The following is a 16,767-nucleotide window of genomic DNA, read 5'->3' as shown; positions in this document are numbered from 1 at the left end:
AAATCCTGTTTAGGCAGTTGATGGAATTTTTAGTATCCTTCTTTTACAAGAAGAAAGGTGGCTCTTACCTATAAGCTAAACATTAACAGGCAGTCACCAAGCAGGACACATTTTTCCTTTCTGGTATCTCTTGAAATTGGTCTGGACTTGAAGGATAGACTCCAGAGTGGGGTGGACTTGAGAGTGTTTTCATAGCCACAGAGGCTCCTGGGGTGCTGTCCTGGTCTTTTGTCACCCCCAAGGCAGGATCCCAGCAGGTGAGGGACCTTCAGGTTGGCTCCAGAGGTCCCAGAACAATGCCAGCTTCTTGACAGCCCCCATGTCATCCTAATCCAGACCTGCAGCTCACGAGGAGCTCGGAACCAAACTGACTTCAGCTGGTAAAGGAGAAGGGTTGCTGTTAATGTTAATAGCCATTTATTAGAGGCCTGCTGTGTGTAAATCACTGTTAGACACTGAAGAGAATCCCAAAATATAAGACAAATGAAAATAGTGAGGCCTCCCCTCATGGAGAATACATTTGAGTTGTGGAAATGAAAATCATATAAATCCAGCCTAAGGCAGGATTGGAATTTGTGCTGTCTGCCTACCTGCTCCTTTGTGTCCCCGTGACCTCTGTTGGCTTGCTGTGGTAAATGAAGGTGAACATCAGCACAGCGGCTTTGATAGAAATTCTTAAATGTACATGTGGTACCAGGAGTTGATTGCTTATTTGTGAAAATTCCTGGTGAAAAATATTAACAGATTTGGAGTTGTAGAAAGATACCTTCATTTATCACTGCATGACTTATAACAGTGAAAAACTGGAAACATCTCCTGAAGGTGGCCTTGCAAGATCTAGGTTTTATCACACCACTAGATGTATGAAACCTGAATCCACTGTTGAGTTTACAACTCAAATAATCAGGCAGGGAGAGGTTAGAAAATGAAGCCTGGCTGCACCGTTTGAGGTTTATATGATTGCATTGTGAGGTAAACATGCCATTTCACTTCCTGGGAATTTGGGGTTTTTTTCTTAAGGATTTCAGTTCTCTAGAAGATGGAAAGAAACTTCTCCAGCCACTGCAGATGTTGTGGTTTGCAGCAGGTTTCAGTGACTTTCCCCATTTGCCTTCAGCTTTTTCTGCCTCAAAGAACATTGGGCTTGTGGTAAATGAATTGTGCGGTGTTTGCCAGTCCAGGATGGGATTGGATGGGCCTCAATTTCGGCTGACCTATTCTCATTGAACTCATTAGGGCTGCTGATCCTGAAAGGAGATCTTAATTCCTGTATCTAGCGCTTCAGAATTTGATCTCAGCAAAAATGGCTGATGGAGTCTAACTAATTCTTGAGACATTTTGGTCACTGCCTAAGGTGTGAGGTCAGGCTTAGCATTGATTGAGCAATGTGCTTTGGCTCCTTTCTCTATTACCCAGAGAACAGTTTATAAGCCAGATGTGTCACCTAATAATATAATAGACCTACCTGCCTATAACCAAAAGCTTACAGTAGGTATCTAGAATTTACAAAGTTCTTTTATAACCTTTATTGATTTTGATACCTTTTAAAATCTTAAGCAATAGGCTATGCAGATGTTATCTGTTCTTTTACTGATGAGGAAATAATAGCTAAGGATTCTATAGCACTTAATGTGTTCCAGGTACTGTTCAAAGCAATTCACATATGATAACTCATAATTCCTTTGAGGAAATAAGTGCAGAGTGGTTAAGTATCTTGCTCATGATCACACAGCTAGTAAATAACAGGGCCCAGACTCAAACCCAGGCAATCTTGCTCCAGAGTCTGTGCCCTTCACCTCACACTATACTACCTCTTGGTATCACACAGACATAGAAAAGTTGGTAGAGTGGCCTCCTCAAGGTTATACAGGGGTGAGGGAAGGACTCAGCTTGATGGAAGCAAACAGGAGCTATCTTGCTCTCTAAGAACAAAGTTGAGAATTCGCCCTTGACCTCTGTGTGTCTGGGCACACGGGAGTCCACTTTTGGCCATGTGTCTAGATTTGCTCTGTCTCCAAGATTGGCATGCTCGATTTGTTACCAACTACAGTCATCACCATGGACTACAGTCATCACCATGGACTACAGTCCCCTGGGAAATGTAACATGTACCCAATTATTATTAAACCTTATATATTTGCAAAAAGTCTTTGATTGCTTCTGTAATGTGCATCTGGACAAATGACATTGCTGTACAGTTTACTTAGAGACGGAAATCCAGAGTTAGCAACCCACTCATCTATTTAAATTAACGTCTATCACCTTGTGAACTTAAGCTTTTAACAGAAACTGAGTTGCTGGTGAAACTGACAACACTGAAATAGCCATTATTTATTGGGACAAGATTTGTCCAGCATTACAGCAAGAAAAATGTTAATGCTTTCAAACAATCTTTTCATCTGCTGCTTTTGCTTACAGGCTTGCTGATACTTTTTAGACTAAAAATAAGACAGGCTGAAAAATAACTTTCCCCTGGCTTGTGAGTTGTTTATTTTTAAGATCTTAGGCAGTTATAATGACTCACATTCATACATTTAATAGATTGCTTTTAAGAATAAAACTACCACATAAAACTGTCCACATTCTTGGACAGTGTCTTCACATAATAAATACTCAAATATTTAAAGAATGAACAACTAAATGACTGTCTTTGCAAAGCAAAGTTTTGGGGACAGAGTGGTTGCTCAGGAAGTACTGGTGAGTTCTCTCAAAGGGAATTTCTTAGGGGAAAATTTCATGCCTTTTGCGCATTTTGCTGTGATATGTACCCAGCAGTAGTAGGAAATCAAAAAGTTCCCTGAAAAGGGACTGAGGTATGTGTTGTTACCATGTGTCTGGCCTGTGATGTATACTCTGGAGAAGACCTTGGAGTTTGTAATCTGACTAAGAGAAGCAAAGGTTTCTATGCAAAACAATAGGAGAACAGAGCCAGACCGACCATAAAATGTGAGGTACATATCTAATTCCACGGACCCGAGAGTAGTTCTGAACTACAAGTGTCCTCTTGGGTTTTTCAAAGACCTCTGTTTAGATGGCTCAGGTTTAATCTCTGATGGACACAGCAGGCAACTTTGGTGACCAAAAATTCTCGTTCAAGTCAAAATGCTGTCTCCCCTCCGATGTTACGTAAGGCATTACTAATGCTGGCAAAGGTTTGTGCTTAGCTAGTTGCCAAAAACAGCCTAAACATCCCTTCCCAAGGTGGGTCCTCTAAACTCTTCTTCCTGTTGTAAAGCATTCGTCCCCTTTCTGACAGTAGTCACGTCCCCTTTCACACATCACACAAGGCCTCATGCTTGGAAATCAAATGATTGTAACAACTTGTGCTGCTTGGGTTTCCCAAGTCGAAGAGAAGTTCTAATGCTGGAAAAGCAAGGGCCTTACAATTTCCTCTCTCTTCAGAGAACCTGCCTTAGTGCTTGCAGGGTCCATGTCCCTCTAGTCAGAATAGCCCTGTGTTTCCATTAGAGGGAATCAGTCACAGGCAGACAGGCTAAAATGTCTCAGGATCCATTCCCATGTTGGTCTGTGTATTTGTATTGGCAGCTCAGTTGACTGGCTCATCTTTCTGAGGACAAGAGCCTCAGCAGATCTCCACATAAGAATGACAATAAAAACCACAATAATGGTCTACTGTTTACCTGGTGCTGTATGTCCTGTAATGTTTGAGTATCACTCTGTGAACCTCTTTATTGGTATTGGTACCACATTTCCAACATAAATCTAGAAAGATCCATCTCCCCCTGCCCATCCACACTCCACTTCTCAGCTGCCCCTGGTTGTGATTAGGATCTCCTTGATCAAGAGGAACTAAGTTCTGATTCCTCCTTATCCTTCACTTTCCTGCACATGCCCTGCAAGCAACCAGCCAGTAAGGAGGCCCCGCACACCTATCATGTCCCTAGCTTGTAGGATCTCAGAATCTGCCATGGCTCTCTGATCCCATATATGCTCTTGCCCTTGAACAACTGGCCCACTAGAAGAAAACCTCCATTTCCTTATTGGATTCTCATGGCCAGGGAGCAAAGCCACCCCAGCAGGTGACTTTCCGTGGGTCAGGTGCACTTGGGGAGCCTGAGGACTTGTGACCACTTTATTCTGCCCTAGACTGGCAAATCCAGCTGTACCATTGACCTTAGCATCCTCTCTGTGTTGTCAGAGCTGGGCCCAATGTTCAGGAGGCCACTGGCCAATGGAGGGTTTATCGTCTTCTGCTGTCTTTGTCAGAAGCCCTCCAGCCTGCCTCACTGTTTTTCTTCACTGAGTGCATCTGTAGGTATCATGCAAGAAGCATGTTTGCAAGGAGAGTCAATGAGAGAGGTTTGCTTGGCAGCTCTGAAATAGAAATACTGTAAGGAGCTACTAAATAAATTTGTGCTGCTTCAACCAGGGAATTTCAGCGCACCTGGGAGCAGGGGGCATGGACTGGAAAAAAAAAAATTACAAGGCTGAACTGCCAGCTTGATGGCTCATTTATTTGATGGTCCTAAGGAAGTGTAGGATCCTGTACACCATGGACATTAATCAAACTCATTTCCTCTTGCATTTGTCCAGAGAGTCAGTGAATGTTTTCTGTGTACATTTTTTTCCTACCATGAGACTAGGTGAGGGGAAACCTCTGGATCCCTTCGTTCAAATTAACTTTGCCCCATGTATGCACAGTGGTAAAGACGGAGACACACTGCCTGCATATCAAGGGTATCAAACACCTACAACTGAATGGAGACCAACACCTGGTCTGTGGGGGTTCATTTGTGAATTCTTGGCCTTGTTTTAATAGCCAGTCTTGCACAGAAGTCAATTTTGTGATCATTTCTTGGCCTAAGAAACTGTTGAGAGGAAGTATGAAGGGGTGGGAGAAAAAGAGCCTCAGAGAAGCCTTGGTCACACTTTCTGGGTTGCAAATTGTTTTATTAACTTTTCTTCTCCTCTCATTAGAAAATGAAGGATTTTCCATTCAACCTCATAATAATGAATGCTCATGTTTCACATCCTTGTTCCATAGATTTCCTGTAGATCACTCATGCAAACGCCAGGTATCATTTCATGACTAGAGATGACATGGCGACCTCTTCTAATCATTAGGGATGTTGCTTCTTTTGACAGAGGCCTCATTTTCTTACTTAATTTGGTTAAGTCTACAGGGCATATCATGGGACTATTGAAAATATAAATGCCACCCATAACAATCATGTATGTAGTAGACACCTTAGGTAATTTCAGTGATGAAAAAGGAGCTTGTGGCAACAGGTTCAGAATTCTGAGCCCACATTGTGCAAGATCTTTAAGCTAGTAAGATGATTTTTTTTCAACGTGCCTTTGCAGCCAGGGTTCCAAAAGAAGTCCTTTTCATGGCTACCAGTAGGGCATTTCCCCTTCTTTGGGAATTAAGTCCTTAAAAAGTAGAGAAACTAAAGAAAAGAATTAAAGCCAAAATTTGTAGATATTTTTTAGTCATTTTTTCCCCCTGGTTATCAAAGTTATGCGTGATTCCTACAAGCAATTTAGAAAATACAAAAAAAGAAGGAAAGAAAAATCATTCATAACCATATTACCCAGAAAATAGAGTTTTAATCTTTCTCTTTTAGTTTTTCTCTTCTCTCCTTTTTGCTCCTTTGTCTCTTCTTCTCCCCCACAATTGTAACATAATTAAGAGAATACTGAAAATACAGTTTTGTGTTCTGCTTTTTCACTTCGAATTGTAACAGCCTATAAATAAGTCATGGAACCCAGAAGCTATAAGGAAAGAATGATAGATTTGATCATATAACAGTATGAAAGTTACCATAAACAAAGTTTAAAAATAAACCAAGCAATAATATTTGCAACTGACATATAGTAAATTATGATTATCCACAATCTGTAATGAGCTTCTAAAAAACAATTTAAAAAATCAACAGCTCAATTTTTAAAATGGGTAAAATATGAACAGGCAACAGTCAGAAGAACTAAAATGGCCATTAACCATAAATATAGAGAAAGAGAGCTCAACTTCATTAATAGTCAAGAAATGAAGTTAAAACAGCAATGAGATATTTTTTTCCTAACAGATTCACAAAGGTTATAAGGATGATTGCATCCAGCTTGAATAAGGAGGCCAAGAAACGGGCATTCCCAAATACTTTTGGGGAGGAATATAAAATTAATGCCACCTTTTTGGAGGGCAGCCTGTCAACCTCCAATGAAATTTTAAATGTTTAAACCATTTGATGCAGAATTTCCACTTCTAGAAATATAGCCTAAATTAACACTTCCATAAGTGTGCAAAGAATGTTCACTACATTGTTTGAAGTTGCAAGCAATTGGAAACAACCTAAAGTTTCACAGAGAGGGGACTAATGAAATTATGTCCATCTTTATAATGGATTTATATGTAACCATTACAGAAAATGAGGCAGATCCTTAAGATATAGAAATATGTCCACAGCATTTGTTAACTGAGAAAATCAAGTTACCTCATAATATTATGTTAGTATATTATTAAGAAGAAGAGATAAGGGAGACTATATTGTTTTCTCCATTTTTTTCAGGAATGATTGAATTTTATATAATTAAAAATGTCTTCATAATGAAAAATAATTTTCAAAAGACATAAAATAATGTCATAAAAATTTCTCTACATTTTTAGTTCTCCATGCAATTTTAGCAGCTTTCATAAAATTCTGTCATGAATATACCTTTGATATGCTCCCATTATTACATCATTTAGCTTGTTTCCAAATTTTGCTATTATAAGTGACGCAGCAACAAACATCTTTGTAAAATAAATACTTAAATTTATGCTCACAAGAGGGTCACATCATGTAGCCAAGATTGAGAATTTAACCAAGAAAGAATTCATTGGGTGGATTTCAAATTTTCACATCCACAGGAATGTTAAAGGTACATGAAGGACATTTTCTAATCCTTTTAAATCTCAACAAGACTCGAGGTGGCCAACATGGAGGCAGAAGAGTTGTGCCCTGCTTCCCTGGGCTCTCAGCTCTTCTGGTCCCATACGGGGCATAATTGTTTGGGCCTGTCTCCGGTGTTTGTGGTCTCAGTGTGAGAAAGACCGGGGATTTACCCTTGGGATACTCTTCCTAAGGCTCAGTCCCAGACCGTCTCCTTCTCACTTGATTCCCTCTCCCCAGGTGAACTCAGCCACACCCAGCTAATGACTCAAATTTATATTTCCGGCCCAGCCCTTTCCTCTCAGTTCTCGCCATGCATATTCAGCTGCCTTTTAAACATCTCCACCTGGATGTCTGAAAAAATAACTCAAACTCAGTATGTCAAAAATAAATTCTGTAAGCCAGAACATGGTGACACTTCCTTCTCTTTTACCCTCCACATCCCTCCATTACTAACTCCCATTAGTTTCCCCCTAATCGTTCTCCACTTGTCTCTACCTTTACTGCTCCCCCCTAGTCCAGGCCACCATCATGTACGCCAGTAGCTTTCCAAAGGGTCTTCTCATGTCCACTCTTGAGCCTCCAGTCTGTCCTCCATGTTGTAGCTGGAGCCTTGTTGTAAAATCACAGATCTAATGCCATCTCTCTCCTGTGTAAGCCTTTTCGATGATTCCTCTTTGGTCTTGGGCTAGATAGACTGCCATCCTCACTGCCGTGGCCTACAGGATCCTACCTCTTCTAGCTCCTGCTGTCTCTTGCCTCCTTCCTGCCTCCCCTGCCCCAGACTGTAGGACTCTGGCCACACTAATCTTCGTTTCTTAACTGTGTCTTGCTCCCCTCACCTCTGTTCGTCTGCCTAGAATGCACTCCCTCATCCACACTTCCCCTTCTTCCGGCTTCTTCACTTGGTTAATAATCTTCATAGCTCAACTCATAAGTCACTTTCTTGGGAAGCCTTCCCCTAGTGCTAAGTCAGATCCTCCCCTTATATATTCCCATATTTTTTTTTCTTCATTGCACTTATAAGAGTTTGTAATTGTAAATTTATTTGTGTGGTTATCTGATTGTCTGCATCTCCCATCAGACTTCAAGCTTCACAAGGGTAGGGATGGTGCTGCTCCCTTTGCTTACTATTGCATCCCTAACTCCTTGCTCCTTGCCTGGCTCGAGGACGAAACTGAGAGATTTGTTGGGTTGGTGAATGGTTAAATACATTCTGTTAGGTAGTATATGAATGGCACCACTATCTGACTCATGATACGACCAAATCTTAGGCTTTTATTATTTCAAAATTCTTTTACTAATTTACCTCAATGAGTCTTGCTTTGAAAAAATTTCAAGATTATATAAACCCAGATACTAAGAGCACAAGGCTGGACTTAATGGTTTTGTTTTGAAATTAAGATCATGATCCAAATTCATTCTCTTGGCCAATGCCAACCGTTAACACTTGCCTGCGTGCCAGCCTCTCCTCCTTGAAAGAATTTTGAAAAACTCTGCAGAGGACAGATTATCTTCTGCATCTTTTACCACCGAAGAAAGATTTGCTATCTACTCCCCTACCCCTGGACCTGCAAGATTGTGTAAAATCTGCTTAAGCCAAGGGGGGATAAAAAGGTTTTCTTTTACGGGATTTTGACTGTGCATTTCACGGTGACATACACGAGATGATGTCCTTTTGTCATAGTGCTATCTAGAATTATGTGTTGATTCCTTTACATGGATGTTGTTTCCCTTGGTGAAGTCCTCTCAGGAAACACCTACCAGGAGGACTTGTCACCAGCACCATAGATATGTTGTGGGACACAAGCCCAGGCCTTGGAAGTGAACAGAACTGAGTTCTAATCCTGATTTTACCATTGGCTACCTATATGATCTTGAGCTAGTACCTATTTCATAGAGTTGTTTGGAGAATAAAAATGAGATAATATGAATAAAACCTAATATAAACATTCTCTATATGTTAGCTACCAATGCCACTGTTGTTATTCTTATTATCCCTAAAAGCTTTTTTCAGGTTCTCTACACACACACATATACACAGACACAAAACATACAAGCAAGCAGACAAGAAATAGTATATACTGACAATAGTATGCTGACTGCATATTTTATGATATTATGGAATTATTATTTAAAAACTGTTTACTATGATGCTGGCATCAAAATTATGTTTTATTTTAAAGTCTTTGTCTTTTAGATACAGGTATTAAAATATTTATAGATGAGATGGTTTGATATCTTGGATTTGCTTCAGACTAACCTGGAAAAGATGGGTCAGGAAAACTATGTTGGATGAAACGAGACTAGCTGTGCTCAGATAGTTGCTGATGCTGTACCATGGATACAGGGGGTTGTTGTGTTATTCTCCACATTATTATCTATATTTTTGCAAATGTTTGAAATTTTCCATGATAAAAAGTTTTTAAAAATACACTAAAAATAGTTGTTGATGTGAATAGATTCCTATGTTCATTCTTGGTCAAAGAGTCAGCTTGCAACTCACTTTTCTTTATTTCTTTTGGCGGAGTAACTGATTCCAGTGATCTAAGCAGCAAGACTCGTGTCATTCTTTTTTATTACTCTCAGAATAGCTCATAGCAGAAACAAAATAAATTCAATTTCTGAATCTCCTTTGTCTTTAACCACTTGGGAATCTTCTCTTAAACTACTGTGGGCATTTTAAGCAACCCTGAGTGCCTAGCAAGAACAATGTACCTTTCAGACAATCAGAGACTGGAAACCAACTCCTTCTGCCCTCTATGCTTGCAAGACAAAAGGTATGGCTATTAAATACCAGTGCTCAATGAGCTAATGAATGGTGAGCCGGAGATCGGGTATTTGGCATTCTGTGATCTGAGCCTCTCCCCTGTATGAACTTGTAATCTTCAGTGTGTAGCCTTGTAAACTTTGCCTGCTGAGGGACATGTTGGCATAGGAGGCCAAGAACTCCAAAGCCAAAAACTGACCTCTGCATATTTCAAATGAAGCCCAGGAGTCGTAGGGTGTCTTTTTGGTTTGGTTTTGTTATCGCCCCTCTCAATGTCCTACCCTTCCATTTGGGTGCAAGTCAGCACAGGCGAAAGTGTGCTGCTTAAGGCCTCTTTGCTTTATAATTGCTTCTCCTGCCTCATTGAAGAGAAGAATTAGAACTTACATGTCAGGGTTCTTCTTTTCCTTCTGGGATCTCTCTAGGGGGTAAAACACCGTGACTTAATAAGTTTAATTGCTTTGGAACAAGCATCCCAGCGAGGTTTATGGAACTTCCTTTCTGCCCCTAAAAATAAGACAAGCTCTGAGCTGTCCAGGGCAGCTCCACTGCTGTCCTTCTGGAATGCTTCTATTCATCTCTTTGGTCAAAGCCTCTGCCAGTACCATGCTGGAGCTGGAGAGGAGTATGGCCAGACCCTTCTAAAGGGAAAAGACAGATGCACGGGCAGATGCGTTCTGGAATACGGTGCAGGATGTGCTGAGAGTTGAACTGGGTGCTCAGGGGAGCAGAGTTGACAGTGGCTATGTCTGTCTGGGGAAATCAGGAAAGTCTTCACAGTGGAGTTGTGAGATATTTGAGCTGAGGGCAGAACTGACAGCCGGGAATTATGTTTTGTTGTTAATAGAACCCTCCTTGGATTTCCAATTTGAGAGTTTTGTCCTATGAGATAGCAACTGTTGTGAAACCAGCAGTGGCATTCCCCTAGGGCTCGTACCGTTCTCAGAACGCCTAAAATTAGACTGAAAAATCAGGTTTAAGGTGTATAACCTGCCTCTCCATCCTCAGAATGAAGCCCATCCCTGATGCTGCTCAGTTCTGTCTGCTGAGCAATGAGGCTGTGTGCCAAGACTTCTTTGTGCAGAGAGGATGCTGATGGGTGACTTGCAAAACTGATTGCAAAGCATTTTTCTCTCCCTGAACAATTCCTGCTACCTGTGTGTCATGGGTAATAGCTGAGTAATAAATGATCAAATCTCTTACCTGGGATTTTTCACAAGCTTTCTTGAGCAATCACAGGTCAGCTTTTTAAGACCACTGTGGGTTTTTATTAGCACTTGTTTCTGTTACCTGAGACCATCTTTTCCCAGACCTTAGCAGGCATTAACAGTTTCAGAAGAATTCAGAAACTCAGTAACCTTGCTTGAGAATGTGAGAAAGTCAGATTGCTCTGGGCTCAGGTCCACATGGGCCTGGACCACTGGCTTAGAACATGATGTTGATAAAGCCAGGCTCACAGGCTCAGTTCCCCAGGACTTTGGCTCTCTTCTGGGACCATGGACTGTAATGTCTAGCCTCTGCCAGCCGCCTGACTAGTGTTTGCCATCAGTCCCAGACGACCAGGCACTGATAGGCCATCCCAAGGTTGTAACCACTCCTGGAAGAACTGAGAGAGCTAGAGCCCAGGAAAGTGGCCTCCATCACTGCACGTCCACAACCGCCTCACCCTCTCCCCTCCCCTCCCGTGCTCTCGCAGTTCTGCCTTCACATAGGCTAAATAGGTTTTGCTCGTGTTACATGTGAGTGATGAGGACAGAGGAAAAGAAACCATTTCCACATCACAGCCCACTGACAACTGTACAACTGTCCCTTCTGAGGGAAGTAAAAGGATTCTGGCTGTAGCAGGGGGCGTGATGCTGATTTAGGGGTGGAGGCTGGGTTTGGTTCAGAGGCAGAGGTGATCTGCTTTGATGAAGCAGGTGCAGGTGTACACCTTTGCTACACCTGCCTCTCCCTGCTCCATAAGCACAAAGAGAAGGTCTTTTCTGTGTTCCCAGTGATCTGTACCAAGAAAAGTAACCGAACTTATCAGGATTCCTGGGAAACAGGCCCACAGTCTCATTCCTGGGAATGTCCCAGTGATCACTGTTTGTAAGACTGGTGCAGCCAAGCTGTATCAACTTGCAGGGCACAACGTTGAAGCCGGTCATGCTAGGCCTGTCATCACCTTCCTCCTCCAGCTGCAACGTGATCCTGGGCTGGACAGAGACCAGCCTTTCCCTTTGGCCAAGGAGGCCAATGGACCTTTTATTCCCAGATTGGGACTGTAGGACAGCAGAGCCAGGAGAGCCGGGCACACCCCAGTGTGAAGCCAAAGCTCCAGCACAGCAGTCAGCTCCAGTGGCTGTGAAGACATCACCATGAAGGGGGACAGCCACTCTCCAGTTCAGTAGCCCCAGGAGACCCAAGTACAGGGCAGCTTCACATGCTGGCCCCTTAACTGCGAATCTCAGGCCAGGGCAGCTGTCTGACACCCCCTGCTTGATGTGCAGCTTGCTCCTCACTGATAAGCCCCTGTGGTTTGCCTCTGAGCATGTAATTCCTTTAAAAAGCAAAGCAGAAATGTAGCACCCAATAGACAAGGCTGCTTCTCCCATCTCAAGGCCATGGCTGGGAGGCTGGTGATTGTATCTATCTGCAGGACCCATGCCCAGGCTCCCACAGTGACAGGCCTTCCTCTGTTACAATGTGGTGATAGGCATGGTGATGGGAGAGCCAAGGGCTAGAAGCCAGCCTTGGGGAGGGTGGCGTCTTAGGAAAGCATTGCCTTTTATTTGCAGACAATTTTGTCAGTATCTGACTGCGTTCCTGCCTGCCCTGAGGCTGCCAGGGCTTCTTATCAAACAGTTCTGCTGCTGCAAGCTCATTTTCCTCAACTAGATCCTGCTATTTGGGGTTGGGAGAGAGGTGGAAAATGCTATGTCCTGGGCTCACCTGAATCTTCTAGGCCTCCTGAGGCTTCTGTATACCTGGGGTGAACCCAAATCCGAACACATTCTGCTTCTACTCCCAGTTTCCCTTTTCCTGGTTATTAACATCCCCAGTGACCCATGGAGTCCAAGACAGAACCCCAGGTCATAAGCCTTATTACAGATTGCATTAGTCAGGGCTCGCCACAGAAACAGAACCAACAGGATATATGTTATATATATATATGAAGTAGGTCTGTGTGTATATTATGTATATTATATAGGGGTGTGTGTGTGTGTCTGTAAAGAGATTTATTTCAAGGAATTGATTCACATGACTGTAGGCAGCCCAGCAGGCCAGAAATTCCAGTAAAGAATGATATTGCAGCCTTTTTTTTTTTTTTTTTCTTTTTTCCTTTTGTTAGAGAAGTTTGGGTTTACAGAACAATCATGCATAAAATAAAGGATTCCCAAACACTCCTCCACCACCACACCTTGTATTGTTGTGAAACATTTCTTACAACTGATAGCACATTTTTATAATTGTACTATTAATTAAAGTCCATGGTTTAACTTAGGGTTCACTATTTATGTAGTGTAGTTCCATGGATTTTTTATTGTAATTTTTATTCTGTTACCATATATACAGTTTAATATTTCTCCTTTTAATCATATTCAGATATATATTTCAGTGCTGTTAATTGTGTTCACAATGTTGTGCTGCCATCACTACCATCCATTACGAAAACATTCCCATCATTCCAAGCAGGAACCCCGTATATTTTAAGCCTTAACTTCCCATTTCCTATCCCTACCCCGTTCCCTGTTAACCTATATTCTAGATTCTGACTCTATGAGCTTGCTTATTCTAATTGTTTCAAATCAGTGAAATCATTCAATACTGTGGTTTTGTGTCTGACTTACTTCACGCAACACGATGTCTTCAAGGTTCACCCCTGTTGTCACATTTACCAGGACTTCATTCCTTTCACTCTTGAGTCTGAAATTGTAGGGAAAGCTGGCAGACTGGAAACTCCAGTAAAAATTAATATTGAAATCTTAAGTCTAGCAGGCTGGAAAAGAGATGTAGATACTATAGTCTTGAGGAAGAATTTCTTATTTTTCTGGAAACCACAGTTCTTCCTTTTAAAGCCTTCAATTGGTTGAGTGAGACCCACCCACATTATCAAGAGTAATTGCCTTTGTTTGAAGTCAGCTGATAATAGCTATTAATCACATCTACAAAATACCTTCACAAAAACATCTAGGCCACTGTTTGACCAAACAGCTAGCACCATAACCTAGCCAAGTTGACACATAAAATTAAGCATCACACTAATTTTGCTTCCACCAAAGCTCTGCTGACTGACTCCTTTCTTTCCATTTCATTTGTCACTATCCTAGTTTAGGTCTTAGCATCTTGTCCATAGACTATATTTCAACCAACCCCAGCTAATCTTTTCTGTTCAGCTGGGAACCTGTTAATCCCTTAATTAGAAAGATTCAGTGTATCCCCTTTGCCTATTATCTAAATGTTCTAAATGTCAAAATTCTTTGCAGGGCATTCAGGGCTTTTCACAGTTCAGACCTAACTTTCCTTTCTAGCCCCGGAACCTTTGATGGCCCCAGTATTCCCAGGGGAAGCCCTGCTCTCCAGCCCCACTATACCACATGGGGTTTCCTAAACCCACGCTGCCCATCCGCACCTCTGTGCCAGCCTTCGTGCACCTGCTCCAGCCCTCTGCCCACTGCAACCTCACACACCCCTTCTCTGGCTAGAAGACTCTGACTTATCCTTAAAGACTGGCTCAATTTCTACTTCAACTGAAAAACTGTTCTTCTCTCTTGCCACTGGAAGCATTAATTGTTCTCTGTTGTGTTTCTCTTACAGTGCTTGGTTCATACTTCCATCATGCCACTGCTATTATACAAGATAGATAGATAGATAGATAGATAGATAGATAGATAGATATTATACAAGATAGATACATAGATAGGCAGATAGTTATATATAGTTATATATATAGTTACATATAATTATATATGTGCATGCATTCATATATGCATATATGTTTATTTAGCAAGTATTTATTGAGTTACTATGCTAGAGAAAATAGTGAACCAAATCATCCTGATCTCTGCCCTCATGAAGCTTATGGTCTTAACAAATATCCATCTCCCTGATACATTGTGAGTCCTTTGGGGATAAAGATCATCTTTTTACTCCTGATGCCTATCACAGCCCCTGACATACAGCATACAGTGGTCACTTGCTCAGTGAATACTCATCAAGTAAATTCAATGGGCAGAGGCGGATGCCAGAGTAGAAGGTGGGGGATGGGGTGAGTGATTTCTTTTGAGTACAAGGTAAGTGAGAATCCTGGAAAAGCCACATTCTGCCCTCAGTTTCTAAGGGGCAGCCTACTTTTTTTGTTTGTATTTAGCTCATTCGTATGTACCCATCATGTTGGGAATAGGAGGCAAATTCTGAAACTTAATCAAACTTTTTACCCAGATAGTCTGGAGCCTGGAAAGCCTGGGTTGTAAAGCCATGAGAATTTTATAGCCCAAAGAACTTCCTTTGGAAGGAAAACTCAGTCAGCCACACCAGGCCACAATGATCACCCATCCCGTGGGACAAGTCCTCCACATGGACAGTCCATCACTTGCTGCCATCTGCTTCTTTCAGAGATCTGAAACTTGACAATGTGTTGTTGGACCATGAGGGCCACTGTAAACTGGCAGACTTCGGAATGTGCAAGGAAGGGATCTGTAACGGCGTCACCACAGCCACATTTTGTGGCACACCTGACTATATTGCTCCAGAGGTGAGTGCAACTGCTCGGTGCAGCTTTTGAAATCTGAGTTCTCTGGTAACCTTGACTGGAAATATGTTCCGGTTTGCTAATACTGCCATTAGGCAAAATACCAGAAATGGATCGGCTTTTATAAAGGGGATTTATTAGGTTCCAGGTTTACAGTTCTGAGCATAAAAAAAAGTGTCCAAACTAAGGCATCAACAAGAGGATACCTTCACTGAAGGATAGCCAATGGCATCCAGAACACCTCTGTCAGCTGGGAAAGCACATGGCTGGCATCTGCTGGTCCTTTGCTCCCGGGTTGTGTTTCAAATGACTTTCTCAGCTGCTCTGAGCTCCTTATGTCTGTGGGCTCTTGTATAGGACTCCAGTGATTTAATTAAGACCCACCCTGAATGGGCTCAATGGAAATAATGTAATCAAAGGTCTCACCCACAGTTGATTGAGTTACATCTCCATGGAGACACTCAATAACAAGATTAATGTCTGCCCTCACAAGATTGCATTAAAGAACATGGCTCTTGGGGGACATAATATATCCAAACTGGCACAAAATGCCATAGGCTGCTTTTGTGTGCTGCAGCTTTGTGGGTAGTGGTGGAAAGCTGATGCTCTTTTAGGTGACTGATGGCTGAAATGTCCTAGGTTTCTCTAAATAAGAATTTGGGTGTTTTGGTTTTTTTGTTTGCTTGCTTGTTTTCTGTTTTTTGTGGGGTTTTTTTTTTTAACTGTGAATGAGGACAAAGAGTGCTTGGCTCATGACTAATTTATTTTCCTGTTAGTCTCCCTCAATGATTTAATCCCAGTCATGTTTTACACAGTTAAAGAAAAGCTCTTGAATTTTTCCCATATATGTAAAACCAGTGTCCTCTTCCTCCTAGATTGATGTATTTCCGAAACTGTTTCTGTTTTGGACCTGCACATGCCATTACCTTGCCCTGGCATGGGCCTTGGCTAAACAGGCTATAAAGATTTGATTGAGCCTTGATGAGAACGTGCTTCTGTGTTAACCACAGAGAAAATAGACCACTCCATACAGATGGAATTACACAAATATACCAGCACAGGAGACATCATTATTTTATTTTGGTATCCCTTAAGCCATCATTTGCCCTGGTCGTTAAGAGCAGAGCTTGTATGTTTGCTAATCAGATGCACACATTGCCCCCTTTGCACAGATCCTCCAGGAAATGCTCTACGGGCCTGCGGTGGATTGGTGGGCCATGGGTGTGCTGCTCTATGAGATGCTCTGTGGCCATGCGCCCTTTGAGGCAGAGAATGAAGATGACCTTTTTGAGGCCATACTGAATGATGAAGTGGTCTACCCTACTTGGCTCCACGAAGATGCCACAGGGATCCTAAAATCTGTAAGTTTG

At 42.0% G+C, this 16,767-nt stretch overlaps 1 protein-coding gene across 1 annotated transcript in view; it reads left to right on the top strand.

Annotated features, from left to right (window-relative positions):
• PRKCH (protein kinase C eta) overlaps positions 1-16,767 on the top strand; it is a 247,447-nt gene that overhangs the window by 209,326 nt on the left and 21,354 nt on the right. The window contains exons 11-12 of the mRNA XM_037832583.1: positions 15,262-15,400; positions 16,570-16,758. Of these exons, the coding sequence (XP_037688511.1) occupies positions 15,262-15,400; positions 16,570-16,758 (328 nt within the window). The remainder of the gene's footprint in view (positions 1-15,261; positions 15,401-16,569; positions 16,759-16,767) is intronic.

Source organism: Choloepus didactylus, chromosome 4 (assembly GCF_015220235.1).
Source record: "Choloepus didactylus isolate mChoDid1 chromosome 4, mChoDid1.pri, whole genome shotgun sequence".
Classification (NCBI taxonomy): domain Eukaryota; kingdom Metazoa; phylum Chordata; class Mammalia; order Pilosa; family Megalonychidae; genus Choloepus; species Choloepus didactylus.
This window is presented reverse-complemented; position numbering and strand designations above follow the sequence as displayed.